Here is a 27317-nt window from a genome sequence, read left to right on the forward strand (position 1 = left end):
CCAAGGAATTAGAATATTTTTCCACCAAGTGTCATTCATATACTTATTTAGTTACAGGGAAACAAAATCCTGCCATACCTGGTAAGAGCATGCTATATTAAAATTCCTATCTTGCCCTAAAATCATTGTGCTGCTCCATCACTGTTGCTGTACCTCAATGGGCTACAAACATCTTTTGCAATCACCACACTAAATCCCCATTTCCGGGAACTACGTCAAATGCAAAAGGAAATCCACAGTAAGAAAACATTGCATCTTTCGGGTAAAGACGCACCACTCTAAACTGAATACAGAGGTATGGGTTGTTTTTCAATTGTGACACTAAGCTTCTGGTTTAGTCATCAAATTCCCATATCTTATTTAATCATTTAAAGATGTATTTGTTACTCATTACTTTAAAAAGAAAGTAAACAATCTATTTGGGTACATTCTTCTTTTTATTAAGTTCATACTTCAGCAAGAGCCTATGACTCTTCAATATAATATGATTCAAACTTTTCATTTCTATCCTGTTGACAACCTAAAGACAAGCTCCATGGTACAAACATTGCAGATATTCAAGAAATAGTTGATGGCAATGAACATCACAAAGGGAGTACATACAACATCATTCTCAGTTAGCACTATTGGCCTGTCTTCAAAATGAAGAGATCCTTGTTTTATGAATTTTGCGTTTTCTGTCATCTTGTAGATCTCAGTATATCAAGAAGGATAAATTGCTACTTCCTCAAATTTGTCTGGTTTGTTTATTTTCTATGGTATGTTTATTTTCCTTTTTCCAATCATTTTTTTAAAAGTAATACCTATATAATTTCTAATATAAAAGCAAATAATTTTCAGCTAAGAGGGTTCTTAGTAATCCAAATTTCTTATTTCATTAATGCGACTCAGAGAGGTAAAATGACTGGTTCCCAGTTTAGAGCTCTTTCTGCAACATAAGTCGATCTCTACTGAGCCAACATGGCTGTCTCTTCTAGCCATAATCTTCGACCACACAGAGCCTCCCGAAAATACTAAAACAACTACACGGAACAACAAACCACAGCAAACGTCCATTCATTAAAAGCAGTGGTTGCACCTCAGGGCCAGGAACCCGTGACTGTCTCCAACAGATAACACAGAAGCACAAGTGTTACACATGGTGTACGAAGAGGTTCGTCCACCTCCCTCTATTGCTCAGAATCCTGCCCCAGCCACCGAGTCCCACTGCAAGCCGAAACAAGTGGGTGAAAATGTGTTCTCTTACAATTCGGAAAAGATGTTATCAATTTCAGGTCGAGGGCAAAGGTTGTTCAGGAAAACTCTGTACACTTCTGGAGTGAAATCTTCTTGAGGTATTGAATCATTCTGGGAAATGAAACAACAGGATCAGTAAAGGGTCTCTTTCTTTCCCTATCTTCTTTGCTCCCTGTTTGCATCTCTTGCTCTTCCTTCCCTTCCTCCTTCTTGCCTCTTCCCTTTCTTCTGGGAGGTCAGGGTAAACATCCAGAAAACATCTATGAGCCAGCTGTAGGGTTCATTTGGACACTAGCTTTGAGGTATCAAAAGCCTATGTTCTCTTGCTTTTTTATTATAATTTAAGCTTAAGGGTTTTCTCCTTCTAAAGGGATGTTAAGGCAACTTCCTAAGGAAGTACATTTACTAAAGTAAGTTTCACCTAGTAAACACAGGGTCTGTTTGGAAGTTTTTTTTAGGTTGCTTTTTTTTTCCCCTAATCTTTTTTTATTGTGATAAGATATACATAACATAAAAGTTACCATTTTAACCATTTTTAAGTATACAGATCAGAGGCATGAACATTTATATTTGTTTATGTGCTGTTTAGCAGGCTTTTGAATGAATATATTTTGTAAAAATGTAAAGAATCTGGAGACGCATTTTCAAAATGAAAACATAAATTCCAAGTTTGCTTCTTTTTTTTTCCAAACAATGCCCTTTCTTGTTTAAATAATCAGTTTTTATAAGTAGGACGGCACCAGTCATTATTTCTATTGGTTCTATTGTTTGGGAAGTAAGTCATTGACACAAAAAGTTACTTCTATGACTTATTTTTCTGCTTAGTCCGGCTGCCATGGAAACCGGAAGCATGTATTCACATTTTTGTTAACAGGAAGGACATTCTTCATGTCGTTTTCCTATTTCAGGTACGTGTTTATGTGATTATTTTTATTTTCAAGCACTTCAACCAAAGCAACACCCTTCCTTTTACCATATTCATCTGTTTTGAAATATACTTTTATAGAAATATCTAAAAATTATTGTCTGAAATTGTACACTGCTTGCTAACAGATAAGAAAACTTAGTTCATCACTTGGCAGACAGCAGGAATCCCACATTTGTGTAATGAACAAACAAAATAATATTTCCTTTACGAAATCCATTTATAGAGTAGGAAAAAAAATCTATTTTGCACAATAGAATTTTGAGACAACCAAACAACACATGATCATATACATAGCAAGATGCATTGTACTGTTAGACTTAGTTACCCGGATACCAACTTTGAAATCATGGGCACAAGGGGCCAAATGCAAGAACAATGGGAAACTCCCATGGATTGTTTTATTGGTGTTTTGCCACTCATAAAATGGGGACAACCTGTAAACAGGTTTCCAAAATTCCATTTGATTCGCAAAAGTAAAGAAATCCCTTTGGTTAGAGGATGCACAGTTTTTGATGCCACCCTCTATCTGAGTTAGACACCCATGTCTCTTTAGGTAGTTTTGTAGATAGCTGGAATTGACCCTCTCTTCTCTATTCTTTAGCTGACAGACACAGGGAAGAGAAAGATTTAAAAATCAAATGCAAGAAAATCCTCAGTGTCTCTGCTGGCCAACTCAGGCACCTACCTGTAGTGGATTTTATGAACCCCAAGGGTGTTCTCCTGTTCTACCTATCAACTAGTTACTATTTAGAGCTCACTCCACTCCCTCCTTCCAACCTTGCCCAGCACAACATAAACAGAGTGTATCTAAGGGTATCAGTAATTATCTTCCTTCTCTGACTGACCTCTTTTTCTCTCCCTTTTGGCTTAGTTTAAAATCTCTTCCTCTGGAAAGCTTTTCTTCCTCCTGGACTGGGTTTTATCTCCATTCTGTGCTACCATTGCACCTTGCTTATCTCATATTTAACTGTATTGTGCTCCCAGCTGTACAACTCTCTCCATTTCTTGCTAGCCTTCAGATCTACACAAGCTAGGACCTAGCTCCTGCTTGTTAACTGCTCTCTCTCCAGTGTTAACTTATAGCAGGTGTTCAATAAATATTTACTAAATGAGTGAATGAATGTAGTTTACGAGAAAGGTGGAAATTGCTAGTGAGGACTTGTGTGTTGTATGTTTTCTGCAGAATATCAGATTCAGTAAAAATAATTTACATAAGAGTCCGACACATAATTTCATGGTACAATACACTTCACTGAAACTCTAACCATTGTTTATTTACCAGCTGTGTAATAGGACTTCCTATTAAAAGGGACAAATTAACGAGACAATCTGAATAAACACAATATTATTTTCACTACCAGTTGGATGTTAGCACATAGAAAAAGAGAAACATTTCAATACAGCTGATTTTCTTTGTTTCATTTTTCACTTGCTTAACTTGACTGATGAGGATGCCCCAAAGCATTTGGGGTCAGTGGGTGAAAATGGGAGGAAAAATATTTTGGAGAAATGAGTTAAAACGAGCATCACAAAAAACTAAAGTGAAAGAGTATAGGGGAGATATTTAGGAAAAAGCTATGGACAATTCCTAATCTCTTAAGTTTTAAACAAGGCTGAAATTCACAAAGCTCATTAACATACTTTCTCTTCCTGGATCTCGTGATTTGGTGAAGTAGGTGGAACAGATTCATTTTCTCCTGTTTGATCAGGAGGAAGCTCAAGGTTCAATACTCTAAAAATCATGCTCAATGTACAAATACTCTTCTGTGAGCCCTTTCTGACCACAGTAGCTGGAGATGACACATTCTTTTTTTGTGTCTACAATCCATCTTTGTATAGCTTCATTATAGCATCCATCACACAGTTTTTCTTTTACTTTTTATATTTCTAATTTTCTACTAGACTGAGTTTTTGAGTGAAGCGATTATCTCTTATTAAATTCCTTTGCGTCCTCAATATGATGCCTGGCATATAATAGATGGCTAATCAATGTTTTTTGGACAAACCCAGGAGACGGGACCAGACCTTAGGTTTTCTTCTCATAGTCCAGGACTTGGTCCATCACGTCTTGCACCCAGTACAAAACAGATTGTCAGTGATGATTTGTTGCTATTGTTATCAGAAAAATCTTTGGAGGAAGAATTAAGAAGACCACTAGTTAAGACAGTCTGAATCAGGCTCATTTATTCCAGAAACTGCAAAGTACTAGCAAACTTTAAAAATGGAGTTGCTTAGGGGCTGGCCCCATGGCCGAGTGGTTAAGTTCGCGCGCTCCGCTGCAGGCGGCCCAGTGTTTCGTTGGTTCGAATCCTGGGTGCGGACATGGCACTGCTCATCAAACCACGCTGAGGCAGCATCCCACATGCTACAACTAGAAGGACCCACAACAAAGAATATACAACTATGTACCGGGGGGCTTTGGGGAGAAAAAGGAAAAAATAAAACCTTTAAAAAAAAAAAAGAAATGGAGTTGCTTCTATTCCTTGCTTGTATACAAAAATCTCAAAAGGGAAAAGATTAAAACAAAATCTTGATAGTAGTACTGGTGGCATTTTCATTTCCAGATTCCATAGACCCAGTTATGACACATCCACACATCAAATTAAATATAAGGAAAAAACCCCACATGTATGCATATGAAAAAATACTCAGAGGGTAATAATGAATATTTATTGAGCACTTACTCTAAGCCAAGCATATAGTTCCAAGAGCTTTACTTGAATATTTTCATTTAATCCCATGTCAACTCCATGAGTTTGGCATGGTCACCCATCCCCTCTTTGAGATACAAACACTAGGGAGATGGGAGGTTGCAAAACCTAAGGTCCCAAGTGTGTATCTGTGGGGGATGCTATGTTTTGAATCCAGTTTGCATGATTCTACAACTCATACTGTAGTTCAGCAAATTAAACGTTCACTTCAGTTTTTGGATGTGGTTTGTATTTTCTTCTTTACATGTTTGAAAAATAATTCTGTGATAAACAGGTATTTAACGTTCAGAAAAATGTTACTTAAAAACATATGAATTTATTGCAGCGGACACTAATGAATAAAGAGTCCACATACAGATTTTATCTTGACAAATTGATGGATTATTTCCAAGTAAATTCAAGGTTTCAACCTCTTCTCAATGCTTTTGTTCTAAAGCTATAAATCAAAGTTAAGTTAGCCATAGACTACGTGAAATAATTACAAGTAAACTAGTCATAATGAGCCGAATACTTAATGTCGGTTAAAATGCAATTTTGATAAAGGTGATTTTAAGAATCACACTGCAGAAATGACTATATTTCTGATTTATATGCCAGGTATGTGGCATAAGAGAAAGGCAACATATTACAGTTATCCTGGGAGAAGAAGTTCTTTTATAAATTTTATTCATAGTATTCTTTAAATCCAAAAAATACTCACCATTTTCCTTGGTATTACACGAATGTCCCTAACTATAGTAAACTTTAGTTTTTAAAACAAATACATGGATTTATTCCTCACCTACTTCTTTAAAATGCAAATACATATGCCAAGACTATAATACAATTCCAAATGTCACTGAGCTCTTTGTAAGTTAAAAAGTCTTAAATCAAAGGGAATTTGGTCAAGTAAACTACTTTCAGTTCTCAAAAAGTTTGTGGCTAAAGTGGTGATTCTCTCAATATGGAAAGGTCTTCAAAGGTCTGTTATAATATGTTTGGATTACTAAGAGAAGGACGGTAATTGCTTTGTCTCTCTTTTTAGATACAGTGCTACTTTTTAACAATTAAGGTAACTTTGGCAAGCAACTGTGAACTCTAAAGGAGTTCCCTCTAAAGGGATGTGTTGTTCCAAAGGATCATGTTGGCTGAGACACAAGTTCAAGTGCGTTAATTATCCCTAACAATGTGCACAAAGATAATGTTTAAAAAATTTTGACAGGATATCCACTGTATTTCTGGTAATGTATCTATTTTTTTTTAAAGAATCTATTTACAGAACACAATTAAATTGAGTCTGAATGACTGTTGGCTATGAAATGCGGCTCCCAGATATGCTGTACTATCTACCATTTATGTAACCTTTTCTTCTGGGGACTGTTTAAAACACCTCTTGTCAGTATAACCAGAATCTTTCTGCTAATTAGTGGGTATTTTCTAGAGCCACTGTTCTGTAGATATGACATTACAACAAGGATTAAAGCTATACAATCAGTGCACAGAAACATTTATTTCCTAGTTCCAAAACTGTCTTTAGCTTTTAGATTTTTTTAAAGCATTCTAACTCTGCAAGTCCTCCAAGTAAAGGATACTTTACTATGAACAACGATCTTTCAAAAATTTATGATGGAGTTTGATTATATTTTTTTAAAAATTGTTATAACATTTAATTTACTATAGATAAATATCTTTCCAATCTAAACATAACTCCAGTTATTTGAATCTCATTATCCTTTTAAAATGTCTCCAGTTGACATTGGTCTGAAAGCTTGAACCTATAATAGACATAGCGGCTTGTAAGAACTCAATTTTTATTTATTGACTGAATTGCCAGAATCCAATTGTTTAGAAAATTGCAGTTTACAGAGAATTGATTGATGGATTTGATTTTTTTTTTTCAGCTTCATTTTTTATTCCTTCTTTCCCTTACCTGGATTTATAATAAGTTAAAATTTTTGATCATTGTATTCATAAGACGTTATCCAGTAAAGATAAAACCAGGAGCAATTGCAGAGGAAAAAACATTCTTTGCACATCTTTCTGAATTCATCTCTCACGCTCTCTTTTTATGCTTAAATGCAGTGGTCTTTTTTCAGTTACTCAAACCAGTAAATTCTTTCCAGCCTCAGGGCTTTGCACACATTGTTTTCTTTTTCTAGAATGAGCTCCTTGTTCTCGATGGCAGCACTCCATTCCTTTTGCTTATAGTTCCCTCCAATTTACACGTCAGTCCACGTGTTTGACTAGCACCCCCAGAGACCCTATGGTCCTTGAATCCTGGGACTTTGTTTTGTTCACCACCATATTCTCGGTGCTTGAGGGCACACAGTAAAAGCTCAAGAAATATTTGTTGAGTCAACAACAGGACCTTAACTGTTACATCTTTCCTACTCCAAAGCATCTAACGATGGAGGAATAACAAGCAAGTGCGATCATTTTATTTTGCTTATTAAAGTGAAGGTTAAAATGTTTGGGGGCCTTCCCACAGCTCTCCCCTGTGTTTGCAGCATCATCAGCTTTGTCTACCTACAGCAGGAAACTGAGAGTGGAGAGGCTCTCTTTTTGTTTCTGTTACCTACCAAAGTCATTAATAAACTTCACTTTTCTGAAAAGTATTCACAAGAATTGGCTAATGAATTTAGTAACAGCATTCAATACTTCTCATAATTTAATCATAAGTTTAAGAATGGCTTCTCAACTTCTCTCAGTGCCACTTGAACGTTGCCAGCTTGTTTCAACAGGCTTTAAAGTTTCTTCCTTTAAGTGTTATCCTTGGGAATGTGTTTACTTGTTGCTCAGATAGTAGGTTACAAATAATTTGTAACAGAAAGGAGAGTTCTACATATAGCACTGACAAAAAGATTTTATGCAGTAGACTCAGTTATCCTAGAAACAATGGTAACAAATCCTTTTAGAGCCAGGTATGTAGAAATGCATTGAAATGAAGGCAAATTATTTTATTTTAGGTGACTAACGTATATTGAGTGGCTCGAATGTGGGCATAAAAAAAAGCAAATTACTTATTTTAGGTGGTTAATGTATATTGAGCACCTTGAATGTTGGGCACAAAAAACCATGTTACATGCTTGGCCTCTAGTCTACTTTACTGCATATGAACAAAGTAAGTGGTCTCCAAATTGTTTTTATCCTGCGTGCCTCTTGGCAAAAACTTTCTGAGCACAGCCCTGCAGAGTATGTAAATATATTTATTTATAAACATGTACTACTATACTAATTGCTTATTAACTTAAAAATCTTGAACCTAGACATTTAAAAAGGATGATATTAAGATGAAAGTAATATTTCAAAATTTTCTGAATCATAATCCATAATCAATAGCCAATATCTCAGTGATGTCAAGAAAGAATTTATTATTAATGGGAAGTTTAAATTCTTGATGACTTTAATATTTTTTGGCTAATACCTTTTTATACTAGATGGCTATTGCTTTTTTATTTACAAAGATCAAGGGTCTTTCTAGATGAAAATATTTGGGTTATGAGAGTAAAAGAAAATACGATTACAGTGACTCCATATATTGTAATTATTAACAAATAAGTCCTACGGACTTTTTTCTCCTTTTGGGAAGGAAGGATTCACCCTGAGCTAACATCTGTTGCCGATCTTCCTCTTTTTTTTTTCCTCCCCAAAGCCCCAGTGCATGGTTGTATATCCTTAGTTGTAAGTCCTAGTTTTTCTATGTGAGCTGCCACCACAGCATGGCAACTGACAGACAGGCGGTGTGGTTCTGCCACCAGGAAACAACCCCAGGCCACGGAAGCAGTGAGAGGGCCGAACTTTAACCACTAGACCATCAGGGCTGGCTCTCGACTTCCTGACTAAAAAAAAAATGTTTGGCTAATATTGGGGCAAGATATGCTTTAGTATGATTACTCAGAGCTATTAAGCGGTGCTAGTTTTAGAAAGGGACCATGCTCACCCTCGAAGATGGAAGACTACAAGCCTCTAAAGCAGTTTCAACTCGCTTCCGGTCTGCTGAAAACAAGCGGTATATGCTGCGAAGTGAAAGCACACACATTAGAGATGCTTAAAAGGCATATGGATCACAATCTTGTTGATGATGCCAACTGGAACATTCCATTGAAGCAAACCCTTTTATCATTCATCTTTAAAGAATCAGAATATACCCATTGCTCCATGCATCTGAATCTCAGATGGTCATGTGGGTTTAGCAGCAAGGGTCCCCCTGCCCCTCCTACCCCGTTCCTGCTTTGTTGTTTCCTGAAAATGATGTCACAGGAAAGGGGGATGAGGGAATCTCTGAGAAAGCCAACTGCACTGGTGTGCATACAGAGTATGAGGGAGGCAGCGTTACCGCATTTCCACGCACCCCTTGGACCAGTAGAGAAATGAAACAGAGCCATGGCACGGATTCAGATCTTTGAGAAAAAGAAAATGAATAATGGGAAATGCTCATGCAGCTTACTTTTTGAGAGGAATGCGCCCTTCTGGAGTGACTTGCAGCTTAAGTTTAGTATAGCTGTTGGGGAAGCAGAAAAACAAGTATTTAATTTTAAAAAAGCTTTTTTCTTGTGGAATAAAATACATAGAAAAGAGCTCATGCATATGTACAGTTTGCTGAATTTTCACAAACTGTCTAAGACTCTGCCATAGGCACTCAGATCAAGAAATAGAACGTTATCACTTTAATAGCTTTCCCAGAAGCCCCGCCCGCGCCCCCTTCCAGAGCCCATCTCCAAAAGGGACCCATTATTCTAGCTTTAAACAACATAAGATTTGTTTTTGCCTGTTTTTGCACTATATATGAATGGAATCACATTCTTTTTTGTCTCAGCTCTTCCACTCAATTTTACATTTTTGAGACCCATCCTTATTTTTGGTTACAGCTGTAGATCATTCACTCTCATTGTGTATAGTACTCCGTTGTGTCACTATAACAACTGTATTTATCTCTTCAACTGCTTATGGACATGTGAATAGAGAGATGGAGCAACAGAGCTTTCAGACATTGCAGATGGGTGTGTAGATTGGCACTATCCCTTTAGGAAACTGCACACGCTGTGACCCAGAAATCCCATATCTAGATGTATATGCAACAGAAATGCTTACAACATGTTCATCAAAAGCATGTTCTAGAATGTCCACAGCAGCTATTCATAGGGAGACACCTATCGGGAATGGACATTTGCAATAGATAATGATTAGCCAACTAGATGCTTTACTAGCTATAACAAGCTAAATTTCAGGGAAAACATCTTTATCTCTGGGTCCCCTTCCAGCAACATCATCTGGCACAACAGATGTTCTAGAAATGTCTGTTGGATGGAGGATGGTAAGATCAAAGATTGTAAAGAGAAGGAGGAAGAAAGGAAGGAGAGGGAGGGGCATTATGATGGGTCCTCAAGGTGACAAACTAAGGAGATGAGATGATATCATGAAAAAGCATTTAAGTGAAGACCTGTGAGGTAGTGACCAACAGTAAAAGGAATTCATAAAAGAGGAAGAAAGAAATGTGGGCTGGGTTCTTAGGTCTGGAATGATGGGCATGTCTCACAGAAGAAGAGGGAAGAGAGAAAGTTATTAAATAAAATAGAGGACCACCTCATAATGTTTCCACTTGTAGTTTTGATTTCAAGGTGTCCCAACCTCCTGGACATCCAGTTTTCAAAGGGAAATCAACCAGCTTTCCTTGCTGCTCATCTGGCAAAAATCATTATTTTCCTTGGTCAAACAATTTTTAGAAAGACTATAATTCCAGAGTGATTGGGTAATCCTGTTTTGCTTTTCTTTCCTTCTTCTTTTCATTCTTCTCTTTCCTCTACATCCTTTCTCTTTCTCTTTTCTTACTAACACTTGCTGTGATTGTCTATAAGGGGACGAATCAGGACATCAGGCTATTGATTTAAGTAAGCAGGGGAGTTATTGTAGCATCTATCAGAGATCTAAGACTAGAGAAATGAGTACCATATGTTGTTTATTCTCTTCCTCAGATTAATAATTCATATGACACAGGCAGATGTAGAAGCAGAGGACTCTCTGAAATTAATAATTTTTGGTCCTGCGCACAGCTGCCAGGATTTGGAAACGTCTATTGCATGTCCAAGGCATTGATATTCAAGGGAGCTCAGGGTAACACGGGTGTGCAGCTCAGAGGAAAGAGCGATCTTTCTTGGAAGTCTTCCAATTCCAAACTGTGGAGGTATGAGTTCTCTAACAAATCCCAAAGGGAAATTTATGTATATCAATGTGAGAAGCCAGTGCAGCATAAACAAAAGACTCACAAAGGAGAAAGGAAACTGACTCAGAAGAAGCAACACCCTTAGCAATAAAATTAGAGCTACTTACGCTTTTTCCAGAAATGCGTCCCTGGACATGTTTTGGGCCAGCAGGTTTGTTGCCAAACTAAAAACCTCATTTGTCCATTCCTGAAAAATGTAAATGACACTTGCGTTAGCTTAAATACTGTACCGTATTAGACACATGTTTTTAGCTAGTCTACCAGAAAGACAAATTGGTTCAATTTGTATGCCTAAGGGGATTTTTTTCTTCTTCTCTTTTTTTGTAAAAATGACATAATTAAATTCAAATCCCTGAGTGGCTACTCCTTTCCTAAGGAAATGTTTTTATCTGCTTTTTAAAATCCCTACCCATAGGGAAGTGGTAGGTTGCCTTTTAATAACCGAGTGCTTCTTACTGTTTTCCTTGTATTATAAACAGATAAAGAGTTACAGAAAAGATTAAAATACAGTCATATATATTTTCAACACCCCTGCACATATAATCTCCCTACTTTACTGCTCAAGCCAGAGCAGCTATACCAGGGAATCTTTAAATGTTAATTACAGTTCTAGAAGTTCTCTAAACCAGTGGCAGTCACAATGTTCTACAGTGCCCTGTACTCTCTCTCCTCCCGACTCTGTCAATCCCTTACTATTCTCCTAATCTTCATCTCTACCTCACACCATTCACCAGTGATCTCACTTGGCTTCCAAGAAAATGGAAAGAAGCACATCTACAAGAAAAGTTGAAGTTCCATTCTGGGTGATGATTTTGAACACACAATTAACACTCTGTCCCCCCCTGCTCCCCCCCCCCCCAAAAAAGTTCTCGAAGAGAAGATGACATGAAAGCTAAGTGATCTAATCATCTGATGTTGAGGTTGACTTGGTTCTCTCCTCAATGAAATCATGTTTTTTAGAGCAATAGGTTTTCCACCTAGTTTTATCATTTCTACTATTTCTATTTGTTGTTTTGTTGGTCTTTTGTGTTTTGCCTCCTGACTTAAGACACTGATACTATATCAATGTGTAATATATTTGAGGGAGGATTTGGGGTATAGAGTGATGGGGGAGAGAAGTGGGCCTTCCTTCTAGGCAGGACAAATCGTCTGGGAAGAGAACCAGAAGGAAGCACACATGGCAGGACTTTGAGGGAATGGAGTGGAGTCTAATAGGAATTGGAAAAAAGAGGGGGAATTACAACTAAAAATGTCAAGTTTGGGCCAGAGTATGGAGAGCACTTGATGTCTGCTAGGTATCTGGAGATAATTTAGCAAAAAATGTGATATCGCTGAAGGCCTTTTTTGGAGGGTGAGAAGTGAGGAGAGCCAGGGCTGGATTGTGTGTTAAGGAGGTTATCTGGCAGCCACCTTGAGGATGGATTTGAGGCTGAGAAACCAAAGAAGGGGAATTCAGTTAGTAAGCTATCATAGTCCAGGTGAGAAGGACGGAGGCCTTGAACTCCCAACACTGTTGGTGGAGGACTTGGGAGACCACACGGAAGAACTGTGAGTGAGGCCAAATAATTGACCACCAAACTTGATGTTCACACAGAAAAGCATCAGAATGACTTTTTAACAGCTTTAAAATGAAATTTCCTCCAATCCGATCATTTTAAACTAAGCAGTACCTACTGGCACTGGTTTTAAAAATAGGTTTCTAGTATAATATTTTCTGGGCTAAGGGTCAAGTTTCAGACATTTCCAGCTTCACGGCAGATTTATGCATTGGTAAAAGTATTTATAATTGAGGGCAATGTACCATTTTGTATGTTCACTGAGGGCCAATTCCACACCAGAAATAGGTACAGTGAAAGCATTATGAAGAGTTAGGGAGATTTAACTGGGTCCGACCATTTAGGTTGAAGGCTAAAGCCTCTATTATATCCAGTCCAATAGAAATATAATGTGAGCTACACATGTAATTTAAAATTTTCTAGTAGCCACATCAAAAGAAGAGAAATAAACAGTGAAAATTAGTGAAACTAACTTTAATAATATATTTTATTTAACCCAATATTTCAAAAATATTACTAATCAAGTAATCAACATAAAAATTATCAAGATGCTTTATATTCTTTTTATGTGCTTAGTCTTTGAAATGAGGTGTGGATTTTACACTTACAGCCCATCTTAATTTGCATTGGCAACCTTTCCAGGGCTCAAAAGCCACATGTAGCTGGTGTCTGCGGCTGCAGAATTGGTCAGAGCAGGTCTTCCAGATCCTTAGCTCTTTCTATGGGTCCTTTATAAAGCCAGCTGAAGGAAAGCGTCATTATCACTTTCACTGCACAGACACAGTGAACTCATTCAGAAAGCAAAGCATAATTCATTTTCATCACATTCTGAGAATGGGAGCATCTAAATTTCCAAGTGTGGAATTCCTAGAATCCATTGGCCTCCTGCAGCCTTTTGAGATAGTCAAAAGATCTGACTCAGGATGAATCAAAGATTCAGGGAATAAAGTAGTGACTAAGGGAACTTTAGAAATAACTCAACTCTTGGTTGGGTAGTGCTCGCAGTCTATATCACTCTGAACTAAAACAGCAAGTGTCTTCCTTTGGGTTTCTCAGAAGCAGACCCTGAGACAAGGACTTACGAGGAATGGATGTATTACAAAGTGTTCTCTGGCAACATTATAGGGGAGTGAGCAGGACTGGGAAGGGAAGAATGTAGAAGGGTGAGATCTCAATGAAAAACTGGCAGACGGTAATTTTGGCATCATCTCTCCCTGTGTAGACCAGCCTCAAAGTTGAATTTTCTCATGAGGAGCAAGGGAGCTGGAGGATGGTGAGCCCTGTGCCTGTTAGTCGCAGTTCAGAGCTGCTGGAGGGGATGGAAATCCCCAGGCAAATCCTGCTTTCCTTGATAGCAGGCAAAGGGGGTTCTAGCATCCAGAGAGAGCAGCCAACAAAGAGACATGGGTGCTGGCTGCTTGAAGGGAAAGCCCAGCAAGGTGTTGTGTGTGAAAATGACAAAAAAGATTGGAGGCGATGTGGGCAGAGCACTGCTACAGTCAGCTACAGCAGGATAACATATTTCAGGATAACAGAATAACATATTGGGGTACCAGAAGTAGCTACATTGTGTAAAGAAGAGATGCACATCCAAAGCCTGGGGGAAATTTGTTCACAATGTTCTAGAGCAGTGCTTCTCAAATTTTCACGTGCATACAAATCATTGGGGGCCTTGTTGAAATATAGATGCTGATTCAGGAGGTCTGGAGAGGGGACAGAGAATCTGCATCCCAAGTGAGGTCTATGCTGCATCATGCTAAGAGTAACAAGGTTCTAGAGAGGACTTATAGCATTGACATAAAACTTGTTAGAAATGTAGAACTTTAAGCACCACACCTTCTGACTCAGAATCTGCATTGTTTTCAAAAAACCCTTACATTTTTTATGCATATTAAAGTTTGAGCATACCTCTAGGCCAAGGATGGCACCTTGAGTGCGAGGAGTTCCAGGACCCGGTTTAGGAAGCATTATTCTAATTTTTGTCTTCTCACTTCCCAAGCAAATAAAAAAATTATTTTGGCTATTTGTTTTAGAATAATCAAAGAGCTCTTACAGCTGTACTAAGAACAACACAGCTAAAGAGATGTGGCCAGAGCAGCTTGAAGCAGCCTTGGCTCATCATGAGATTATGACATAGGCTTCGCTGCAGGGTAGACGGATCCTACCCTGGCAGTGTTCTCATAATCCAGTGCTGGGCCCTAGTTAGTAAGGAAATGGAAGGACAGTTTCTTATTTAATCTGGAGGATTTGTTTGTCTACTTTCAGAGACAAGGTTCTGATGATTTCTGCCAAGCTTGGTTCAGCCCCTGCTCTTGAAATGCTGAAGCTTCTTAAGTGACATTTTCTGTCTTATGATCAATCTCTTCTCATGAAGGGAACAACAGAGACCCGAACTTGAGAAAATGGATCTAAAGGTCAACTTCTATGGAATTTCATCTGGAGTAATCTCTGCTCATAAATGCACGTGCTTGTATCTTATAACTGCAAGATTATTTCGGCAATTCCCTCCTCTAACAGATTCTGGTGCCATTACTGAAATACCAGTGTTGACACCATTAGAGGTACCAAGTTTTCCTACCATGTCACAAAGTTAATGAAAGTTTATTTCTAAAGCCATTCAAGCTCTGTCATTCTTGGCACAAGATTTATGTGTTTGCTTAATCCTATCAATTGATTCACGATTATCAATTACTCTCATAGGTATTGTTTGAGTGTTTACTATGTACTGAGCTAAATTTTTTGCATTCAATAACTTAATTAATTCTTGCAACAATTCTCTAGGAGGTGGGTACTGTTATTAGCCTGATTTTCCAGGTGAGGATTCCAAGTTTCAAAGCCCTTATAAAATTTATTTATATCCTCAGAGCTAATAAAAGTCACAGTTTGGATTAGATCACTGGTTTCTTGGGCTCCAAAATCTGATACATACAATTCAATAATATAAAAAAGATAAATAAATCCACTAAATGTATTCTGTATAAAGCGCTACTATGAGCTAGGCACTGTCCCGGGCATTTTGCAAAGAATTAATTGATTTACTCCTCACAACCACTCAATGAGAGATATTCTGTTATTACCACCTTATTTTTACAAACGAGAAACTGAGGCACAGAGGTATTCAATAACTGGCATAAGGTCCCACAGCTAGTTATAGGCACACCTGAGATTTGAACCCAGGAAATTTGCCTCTAGAGTCTGAACACCTTCCCTCTATGCTATGATGATGAAACAAACTCTGAAATTTATGAAGTAAAAACCTTATGACTATGCTAAGATGATGATGGCAGAGGAGAAATAAGATGGAAGGAAGGGTGAGGTCAGCCACAAAATGCAGATCTGAAGTCTTGGAACTTTGATAGTGGTAGGTCACAAATTCAACTTGAACTTGCTTTCTCCAGTGTAAAGAGAGAGATTCAATCATAATAGGCTTCATGGTTGCTCTAGGTCCAGATACCATTGTGCAGCAGTTCAACAACTGTTCCTAGTTCTGAGAACAGAGAGAAATTTCTCCCATTGGCAATTCACACCTGTTAACTTTTTGACCTAACTTATGACTGCAAGGGATGGGTACACAGACAAAGACAGAGTCTTCTGGATGCAATATCATCCTTGCAGATGCTTCTGTCCCATTGTTCTGATTCATGTTATCTTTAATATTTTAATGTATTTATTTTATCTTTCCTTTTTCTCAGTGTTACATTTTTCTTTTGCTCATAAAAATACAGAGAATAGAGTAACTAACACAGACTCAAACTTAACAAATGTTAACATTTTGCCATACTTTCTTTAGTACTTTTTAAAAAATATATACTTAAGACATTGCAGTGCAGATTAACTCTACACTGTGCTTCTCCCTGCTCCCATTCCTCTTCCTCTCCCCAGGAGCAAGCTCTATTTTGAAAAGTAGGTATCAATACTATATCTATCTTCATGTGGATTCTGAGGAGAATGGTGTAGATCGGTGTTCACCAAACTAAGGCCTGAGGGCTAAATCTGGCCCACCACCTGTTTTTATAAAGTTTTATTGGAACAAAGCCATGCTCATTTATTTACATATTGTCTATGGCTGCTTTCATGCTATGAAGGCAGAGTTGAGTATTTGAAACAAAGACTCCAAAACCACAAAATAATTGTTATCTGGCTCTTTAAGGAAACTTTGCTGCTCCCTGCTATGGACCCCTGTATGTTCAAAATATTACATAAATCATATCATACTGTATGTATCCTTTGGCCAATGGCTATTTGCAACCAACATTATGTCTTTAAAATATGTCTTTGCTGCTGCAATGTAGATCTAGTTTCTTAATTTTAACTACTATACTACCCCACTATGGGAATGTATAATCTATTGATCTATTCTTTTATTGATGGATATTTATGATATTTTCCTTCAAAAACGTTTGTTTGCATAAATCTATTTCCTGTTGCCTTAGGCCACATCCAAGAGATTATCTAGGGTGAATATCATGATGAATTCTTAGAATCCATACATCTTTATCAGCACCAGATGCTGCTACTTGCTCACCAAAGTGGCAAGGGCACTCTACATTCCTATTGGCAACAAAGGAGAGCTTTCATTTTCCCACATTCTCAAAAACACTTGCTATAGTCAGACTTTCAGAAAATATCTGTAAATCTGATGGATGCAAAGTGGGACCTGGCAGTGGTCTTAACTGGCATCCCTGGTTTGCCAGCAGAGTTGAGCATCATTTTATATGTTAGGACTGTTCTACTTTCTCCTTTCTGCAAATTTCCTGTTCACAATATTAACCCATTTTCTTTTAGGATATTTGTGCTCATTGTCTTTAAAAAAGGGAGGGTTTTTGTTTGAAGTTTGAGCTCAAACACAGGCCAGTGATCAATATCAGCCCTATGGGTAGACACAAAGTGCTACACAATGGCTGAATGCTATAAATGGTACACGTGGCATCATGGCTTGCAGGGCATCCTGGCCATGGCTGTGACCTGTTACTAGGCAGCTGGAGTCACAGAGAAAAGGCAGAGTGTAACTTACGCTCTTAAAAGCATGTATTCAGGGGGCCGGCCCCGTGGCCGAGTGGTTAAGTTCGCGTGCTCTGCTTTGGCAGCCCAGGGTTTTGCCAGTTTCAATCCTGGATGAGGACACGGCACGGCTCAACAAGCCACGCTGAGGCGGCGTCCTACATGCCACGATTAGAAGGACCCACAACTAAAAAATACAGCTATGTACTGGGGGGCTTTGGGAGAAAAAGAAAAAATTAAAATCTTTAGAAAAAAAACATGCATTCTTTCAGAGAGTTCCTTGGGGAAGTGAAAATATTCTAAAAGGAATACTAAAGCGTGCACTCTCTCTCTTTCTCTCTCTCTCCATATATATGTATAAAATTATAATTAGACTGTACAATTTTATAAATAATTACAAGTCAATGGTTACCCTAATGAAGTAAAAGGAGTGACAAATGACAATAATCTAAAAGCAGATATTTCCAAAGTGCCTGATTTGGAAGCCTCAATTTATTGTATTTAATTAATTTTTTAAACCCTCCTGGGATAAATAATTTCTAACAAGATATTTTAATATTTGTGAGACATACATAGGTCCTAACAATTTTTAATAGCTTTCTATTTATTTTTTATTTATTGGCAAACTTCTCTTGCTGTCACTGATAATGGTGTCCTTCCCATTACCTCTGCTCGGAAGGTGGGTAGGGAGCTGGGATTTGAGTAAGAAGATTCATTGTGCGGCTCATCCAGAGTTGCATTGCTTGGCTGAGCACATTTCTCTCACCTACCGCATGCATCAGAATTCATCCTGCTGAGCATTTGTCTTAATGGAGCAGGAAAGAATCTTTTCATGGTGAAAGATGGTATATGAGATGTGAAGACTTACATTAAAATCAGAAAGGACTCTCTGAGCAGTCACTGTGATTCTGATACTACAGAGAGCATTTATAATTTTGGTAAAATTTCCAGTACAGTTTCTCTATATTGATGGCAATGCGGGTCTTATATTTATAGTCAAAGTGTTGTCATCTTCATCTCATGTTCAAAGAGAAATGGTTGCCACGCATAATATAATTACCAAAACAAAACAAAAACCAGGAAGCATATTAGGTCCCAATATTATCACTATTGAGACACTAGAAAATCATATTACTCAAATGATGTAATATCAAGGAAAGGTGTATAATTATTTTCAAACTATGTGATTTGAATTTCTTTGGGCTACAGTCAACAAAAACATAACCCAGACTAGCCTAGGAAATAGGAGAATTTATCAAGGACACTAAGTTATTTCCTCTAATTGAAGGAAAAGTTGGACAAACTGCAGCAAAAGTATGTATTTGTAATACAAGATCATCAAGAACTTGGAGCCTGAATGCCAGAACTTTCTTCATTGCTTTTTCACTGCTCTCTCTTCCTGATTGCATTATTTTTTTCCCTACTGACCAGCCTGTTCCCCATGGCCACCAACTGCGTCAAGAGTTGTTACATATGGTGCCTCCTACCACCAGACAGAGTCTAACTGACTTCCTCACTTCCAGTAGGAAAAATCCTGAGAAAGTCTCTAATTGGTCTACCTCTAGAACAATCTATTCAGGTCAGAACATAGCAGTGTCCACACAAATCAAATCGTTGGAACTGGGGGAGAAGCAGTGAGCAAAAGGATGGAAGAGTATAGAAAACGCTACATATATCCATTCTTAAGAGTACCGTGTAGAGCAGAGAGAAGAAAAGGAAGCGTGTCATTTTATAACTTGCGTGGAATCTCATAGATCTGTGTCCCATCCTTTTTATAAAATAGGCAATAAATCCATACTTGTTGACTTGAGTGCATGAATGAATGAATCTGTAAATGAGAGTTATATCCATGCTTCATAATTTATGGCGTTTTGAAATTAACTTTTATGTCTTCTCCATTGTTTTAAATATTCAATCGCGATTCTTGCCTACAGGGTTTGTGATGCTGGCTTTACAGATTTCCTATTGTAATTTGAACTATGCTGGACTAGGTTATAAAAACTCAAAGTACTGTGTGTAACATGGGGCTGAAGGCACTCTCCAATTAATAAAGTATGGAAGCTTTAGTATTAGGGCTTAAGACATCTATGTTGGCTTTATAGACACGTTTATGCTTTGTTTTATGTTTTTGGCTGTATGCTGATAAGCGAAGCACTGCTGTGCTAAATAGTACCCAGTGGTCTAAGGAAGAGTTCAAATGCCTGCTGGTGCAGTGTAGAAGATGTGGATGTGCAAGGATCCACATTTTGGGCTGCTTTTGAGAGGTGTCAGGTCTAGCATATCCTAGTCTTCTTCCACCACCTCTTGACATCCTCCTGCCCCGTGGAAAAAGTTTAGTGTGGTGAAATCAAGTTAAAATGAATGTTAAGAGAATTCTTCAACGGATAAAAATAAAGCCTCCCAGAGAGGGCAACATCCACGGCACTGAATGGAAGAAAAGAGAAATATGTTTGCTTTGGCTAAGTTTTGATGATGAGAAGTTTTCAACCCTATCATTGTGAGTATCAGATGTATTTTGAGTATTAGCTGAGGAGACATCCTTCTCTCCCTCCAGCTAGTTTCCTGAGTCATTGCTCATTTGTTCAACGGAGAAAACGTTAATCTAGTGCCCTTATATAAAAACCCCAAAGCTTTGTTTCCACGTCTTTCCTGTCAATCCACCATATTCTTGAAATGGTTCTTTCCAAAAGTCTCCTGTCACTTTTATGAAAACACTTGTTATATCTTCTAAGCCTAGCCATATCAATGGTAATTATTACTTTGGTTGAATCTGCTGAATGCTGTGTAGTATAGACAATAAACATATGTAAGCAGGGTCTGCAATTATAATTGATACCATTGTTTATTGTTAAAAAAGTAATTCTATTTGAGATCAAATAAACAAAGATTTTAAAAGAGAAGGAAAACAGCTGATTTCTTTAGTAAGATAGATGTCAAGAGGAAAAAGAGGCACAACCACAATTTCTCGGGTGTTAAGTCATGCTGCTTATCCATTAAATGAAATCTGTTTGACAAAATTCAAACTGCATCCCTTGAAAATTGATTAGTAAACTACACACAGGTTCCTCCTCATTAACATAGGAAATTCTGCTAAAATATAATTTTTTCATTTGGAAGTCAATTTGTTTTAAACACCTTAATTATACCCCCACTATCTTTATTTTGAAACTTTTTGCAAGCTAGAGTCTTCCCCTTTAAACGAAGGGGTCCTTGGCCCTTGGTGAGTGACTCTAACCATCCTCTACGATGAGAGCTATTCTTTCCTTTGGCTCCGATGGCCTCACCTTTGGCCATTTCTCACCGCCTATGGAGGCTATGGAAGGGTGAATTTTTGTGCTTGTCTTCTAATTTAAAATTAAAATACTGTTGTCAGTTTATTTAATGGTTGTTACTGACTCTCATATTGTTGATGTTTTTGCTACTTTATTTAAAAATATACTTTATTGGATTTCAGAACCCCACTCTGCCTCTCTCTAGCTGGGGGACCCACTGCTAAGTACTCCCTAATAACCATTTTCCCCTCTCTCCTAACTGAAATTTGACATTATTCAGGCCAGCAACATTTAATAACTGAAAAATCGACATTTTCCAATTTCTCCAGTAACTAGAGTGGCAACGTGACACATGGTGAATCACATATTAGCAGAAGTCTGCTGGGGCGTTCTGGGAAAACGCGGTTTCCTGGTGTAGGGGCTGCTTTCTTTTTGCTGTTGGGAACACATATGGAATGGCTGGAGCTGCAGAGGCATTTTGATCTCTAAGGAAAAGGAGGTAAGAATCACAGGGTCTCAGCCTTGTTATTCCCGAGCCACCAAATCGATGCCAGAAACTACCTACCTTCAGGTTTCTTGCCGCATGAGGAACAAAAAAAAAAGCAAAACCAAACAAAATGAAAAATAAAAAATCCTTCATTTATCTAAGCTACTGTTTGGTTGGGTTTTCTGTAACCCAATGTAACCCTGCCTGACAGAATCATCTTGGGCAAGTTTTTTAACCTGTTTAATATTCACGATTGCCTTAAAAAATGGAAGTACTAATAGAATTGGCTTCATAGGGCTGTTGTGAGAATTAAGTGAGATAGCTCACATTAAATGCTTTGACGAGTGACAGCCATAACAAGTGCTTAATAAATTGTAGCAAGCTAAAACTTTATTATTTACCAAAGAACCACATATATAGCTTTCCAAAAATTGTCCAGAGGTGCTATAACAAAAGACAATGATGGCTTAAGGAACTTTTACTCTAGTTCTGCTTCTTGACAACCGCTTTCAGAATTTCTAATTTTACATTTCTGGGAGTTACTTCCATATTTCTAAATAATATATTTGCACTGCTTTTTCTTGATTGACTGATTTTAGAATTTAACTACTGATACCGTACTCTGATTGATGAGGTTTTAAATCTGTTACCCTGTCTCCCACCTGCCCTTGCTCCTTCTTTCTGAAAGAACTGGTCCACTAGTGTTCTTTCCCCTCGCCCGTATCACCTCTACGACCTCAAGCAACATACTTAACCCGTTTCTTAACCCACTAATTAAAGACACTATCACCTGTCTTCTTTGTTTGTGAGAGGAGGACTCTTACCTGCTAATCTTTTTACCTCCAACTCTTGCTAGCTTAAATTTACTCTTTAAATTATCAAAGTTGAAATGTTTTTATCTTGTCTAGTGTCCGTAATTGACTTTGATTATTTGCATGTAAATGATTCTAAAAGTTCAAAACCAATAAAATAAAAATTTACATGTTTATAAAAATGCAAATATAATTTTCTGCAGGGCCATATACTAGACTCTGATTATCTTACTTGCTAGTGTTCCACCACCACGAACCATATGGCTTTCAAAAGGGAACATTCCTGGGGCTGGCCCCAGGCCGAGTGGTTAAGTTGGCACACTCTGCTGCAGGTGGCCCAGTGTTTCGTTGTGTTCGAATCCTGGGTGTGGACACGGCACTGCTCATCAAACCACGCTGAGGCAGCGTCCCACATGCCGCAACTAGAAGGACCCACAACTAAGAATATACAACTATGTACCAGGGGGCTTTGGGGAGAAAAAGGAAAAAATAAAATCTTTTAAAAAGAAAAAAAAGGGAACATTCCTAATACCAAGACAATATGAATGTTTTTTGGCTGTTCCTCCAGTTGTTGAAAATCCTGCATGCTTTGGCATGCCTTATATTTAGATTATACATTTATCTCTTCTGTCTTAATTTTCTTTTGGAGAGAAGAAACAAGCCTTTTTCATGTATGAACTATCTTCCAGCTTCCTACTCACATTGCCTGAATCTATTCCACTCCCAGACTTGATATTTCAACTTCAAGATCTCTCTTTAGCTTTCATATATTTTCTTGTATTTGGTCTTTCTTATTTTCCATTCTTCTGTTTTCCCGTTTTCACTGGCTATGCACTCTCTAAATTGATTGGGCCTCTAACTCCTATCTTTTCTCTTATTGCCATCTTTTTGTCTTTTACTTTTTGGTTGTTTGTTTGCTGCCTTCATGGTTCTTATTGTTGTTTGGTTCCACATTCAGGGATAAAGATAAAGTTCTGTAGAGTTTTGATTTTGATTCCATTATCTCATTTTTGATTTCTAAGAAAAGTTTCTATTTTTGTTACCCATTTTTCATAGCATCTTGTCCTTATCTAATGGATATAATTTATTGAAAAGTCTCTCCAAAAATTACTTTCTACGTTTGCATTTTTTAAAAATTATTTACTTCTTGAATTATCCTTGTGTCTTCCATGATCATTTCTCTTTTTGTTCACCTTGGCCTCTTTTATCGTTCGATACTGTAGCCTTTCTCAATAGCCTGTGGCTATTTTGTTAGTTCACATTTTAGACTGGGGCAATAGAGGGGCTAACTGGGCGCTCTGAGTATGTGAGTAGGATTTACCGGCCTGCAGACTTCTCTTTTGGGTAGTAAGCACATGGGTGCCAGCCACTATGGTGTGGTATTCATAAATGCTAGACTGAGAAGAGCTTTACTCTGGATCCTTGACTCCAGTGCTAGCCACTATAATTCTCTCTGAATAGTTTGTTCAATTCCATAAAAGACAAATGCTCAGCTTTTTGACCTGAGAAATAATTGGTTATCAATTATTCTACATGTGGAGCAGCAGAAGGGAGTGGAGAGGCTGACAGTTTCGTCCATATTCCTTTAATTCCTTGCTCTAGTTGTCACCCTTAATTCTTAGTCCATGTTCTGCTGGGCTGGTATTACACAAGTCTGGAGCATCTCTCAATTGCTTCTAAGCAGGTCAGTGACTTCCTTGGCTGCAGATCTCCATGTACCCTAGACTGTGGATTTCTCTACTCTGTCTCATCAGGCACTGTCCTGTCTCCATTTTCTTCTTCTGCAAACTTATCAAATTATGTCATCTCCTAGTGACCCATCTCATTTCATTTCTTTCATCATTTGGTTTTATGTTCCTTTACCATCATTTTCACAGTACCTCAAAAGAGATAAGAGGTCACACCTGTGCTATTCTGCTCTTCTGGGCTAATACCACTTTAAATTTTATGTCCCAAACCAAATTTCTTATTTTCCCTTCCTAACTGGTTCTCCATCTCAATAAATGCAATTCCGAAAAGCTCTGAAATCATCCTTAGCTCGCTCCCTCTTTCTCTCATGACATGTTATCTCATCATTATCAAATCTTTTGGCTTTACATTCAAAATATATCCAGAATCCAACCATTTCTCACCACCTCTACCCCAGGCATCCTGGTCTCTCATTTCTGCTTCTGCATTCCTACTATGGCTTTTCAACAGAGCAGCTAGGGCAGTCCTGTGAAAATATGTCACACCAAATCAATCCCTTGCTCAAAACGATGCGATAGTTACCCGTGTCACTGGGAGTAAAGCCAAATTCTTACAGTGTCCATCTACCAGTATTTGGGTCACCCATCACCCCTCCTTCTAACCTCTCTGACTCATCTCTCACTAATCTCCTTCTTGATCATCACTCCCTTCCAGCCAAACTGGCTCCTTGCCATTTCACCAACATGCTGAGTACACACCTGTCTCAGAGCCTGCTTTCCTCCATGATAACCACTTGACTCACTCCATCATCTTCAAGGTTCTCCTCAAATATCATCTCAGTGTGACCTTATCTGACCAAATTATTTAAAACGGAAATATGCCCCTTGAAATATTCCAGCATTTTCATCCCTCTTTCCTGCTTTATTTCTCCCTGTCACCTGTCAACATCTTATTTATTTTGTTTATTTTCAACCTACCCCCCCACCATTAAGTAAGCATCATGAAGACAATCATGTTTGTCTATTTATTTTATTCCCAGCCTGTTACACAGGAGGCCATTAAACATTTGTTGAATGAATGAATGAAAGGATATTATTATATAACTATTAGGAAAATTGTTGACAAAGTGTTTTCAAAAAAGTTTTTTTTATTCTTATGGGCAGCTTATTCACTGGGAGCATTTGATGCACTGGGAGCAAAAAGATGACAACTGATATTAAGGCAGTGGATGAAACAGATCAACCTGCCATTCTCAAAGCATGTCAGGTATTTTTCCCCAATAAAGAAACCAGGAAGACAAATTTCCTTAGAGCTCTTCTTCCTTCAAAAAAAGAATGTTTCTTGATTTGTTTACTTGTTTGAAACCGTGTGCCTGCTTCAAGGTGAGGCTCACAGATAATACAATCAGGGCATACTCAGCTGCCAGGTTCAGGAGACAGGGAGGCAGAGGAACAAGGTGGGAGCAGTTTGTCTCTGGGTTATAGATGTATGGAAAGAAAGGGAGATACTGCTGCTTATGCAGTTTTCTGTCTTCTCTTCCTGGGGAAAAGTGGGCTCGCACTAACAGTAGCCCACAGTCTGAAATCATGTTCATTTCTGTGTCCTGAGGGATATATTTTCCTTTTGATTTGGCATTAATTTCTTTATGTGGCATTCTTGAACACTGCCTGGCTCAAAAGAAGCTCTCATTTAACGAATGCAGAAAAGACATTCAGGAGATGGAGAGCGGGAGCATTTTCCTCCACAATCACCGGAATAGCAATTGCTGATTCTTATCTAGGTGTAAGGAAGAGATTCAAGTCCAAATTGCCTTTTTTCCTCTTTTTATTATGAATGTCCCTCATTTGACTTCTGAACTTTTAGACTTTTATATGGATGTTCCAGATGGGTGACATTTTCACAATTTAAAAGTTTAAGATTTGTGTCCTTTATCTGCCCCACACTCATCTAAAACTCAAGCGCAGAATATGGGATGAATCTCATTTTCCAACAAAAGATATCCACAACTGTAAAATTCCAAGGCAAATAGTGCAATGTATTGACATAGTAAGATCTCGGCCCTTATACACGATTGTGTCGGGGAATGGCCTAAGATGACATAGGCGTATTTTGTTAATGAGAAGGGCAAGAATGGCAGTGAATGAAGATCTCACAAAACACAATAACCAAGAGGGCTAACTTTTCACAACTGTAAATAGCAATCTTTTTGGCATATATATTCTACCCCCAGGGATGTCATGCACAGTTTTCCGTTATGTCCCAAAACACATTGCCAAAAACAATATATGGTACATTTTTTTCTTTTTCTTAATCATTTTTGTTTAGAGAGAAGTCAAACTTATAGTCATTGCTCACTCACCATAAATTGATTCTAAATTAAAAAAGGAAATCAGAAAAATTGAACATTTTACAGAGAATATCTGTTAGTGAATGAAAATTCTTATCTCAATGTATATGTTCTCAGAATAAAAAGAAATATGAGAACGTTATGTCTCTTGAGGTCAGATTTTAAATGTCTATGCTATTAACTTAGAAGAATATCTAAGAAAATTCCCAAAGTTTTTGATGAAGCAAGTTCTATTTCAGGAACGGCCAGAGGTGGCTGTGGCAGGCCCCTTCCCAGGTCCCTCTTTCTCTTCTCTTTTCCAACTTCATTTTGTAGATTATAATTTCTTTTTCTTAGAGAGAGCCCCCTGACTATGGCACCTTCTCTCATTTCCTTTGCCTGAAGCCCTCAAGTATTTGGCTAATTGAAGCTATGTTTCTTTTTCTTGAGAAAGTGTGTGGTGACTGATGGGTTCAGGAGGGTGATGGTGGCAACGACTCTTCGAGTGGGAACAAGGTTGGGTTTGGAAAGATTAAGAGGATGGGAGCCATTGTAGTTAGTACCACCACGGTTCTCCTACTGAGCATCTTGGCAAACTGTGGAGAGAGGTCCATACTGGGAAGAAGAGGCCTGGAGCACCCAGCTAAAGGGCTTCAACATCTTCAACTCTAAAAAGTGAGATGATTAGAGTACTTGATGTCCCAAGTCCTCATGACTCTAGAATATTTTATGATCTATCAGTTGTTTTCAAGGGTCAAACGCCCCTTCCTCCGTCCTTCCCTCTGTGCTTTCTTCCTTTCTTTTTTCCCAAACACACATTTATTGAGCACCTACTACACACTAAGCACTAAGCTAGATCTTGGGAACACAGAAATGACTAAGCTATTGTTTCTAACTTTAAGCAGCTCACAAATCCAGGGTAGGGTGTCAGACACACTGACAGATAATTACAGTGAGATAAATGCAATAGAAAATATGCATGTGGTTCATCAAAGAAAAGAGCATGGAACAATCAGTTATTCATGGACATTATGGGATGGAGGGGGAGACAGATGAGTTGTATTTATGCTGAGTCCCTACTGAGGCTCGGAAATTCTTCT

The 27317-nt window shown here is 38.1% G+C and overlaps 1 protein-coding gene across 3 annotated transcripts in view; it reads right to left on the reverse strand.

The window, feature by feature from the left end:
- PLCB1 (phospholipase C beta 1) overlaps positions 1–27317 on the reverse strand; it is a 665042-nt gene that overhangs the window by 200826 nt on the left and 436899 nt on the right. For all 3 annotated transcript variants that reach the window (XM_070587880.1, XM_070587881.1, XM_070587882.1), the window contains exons 5-8: positions 11182–11261; positions 9302–9355; positions 8795–8870; positions 1247–1347 (exon numbers count right to left, since the gene is read on the reverse strand). In XM_070587880.1, coding sequence (XP_070443981.1) covers positions 1247–1347; positions 8795–8870; positions 9302–9355; positions 11182–11261 — 311 coding nt within the window. The remainder of the gene's footprint in view (positions 1–1246; positions 1348–8794; positions 8871–9301; positions 9356–11181; positions 11262–27317) is intronic.

Source organism: Equus przewalskii, chromosome 21 (genome assembly GCF_037783145.1).
Source record: "Equus przewalskii isolate Varuska chromosome 21, EquPr2, whole genome shotgun sequence".
Lineage (NCBI taxonomy): Eukaryota > Metazoa > Chordata > Mammalia > Perissodactyla > Equidae > Equus > Equus przewalskii.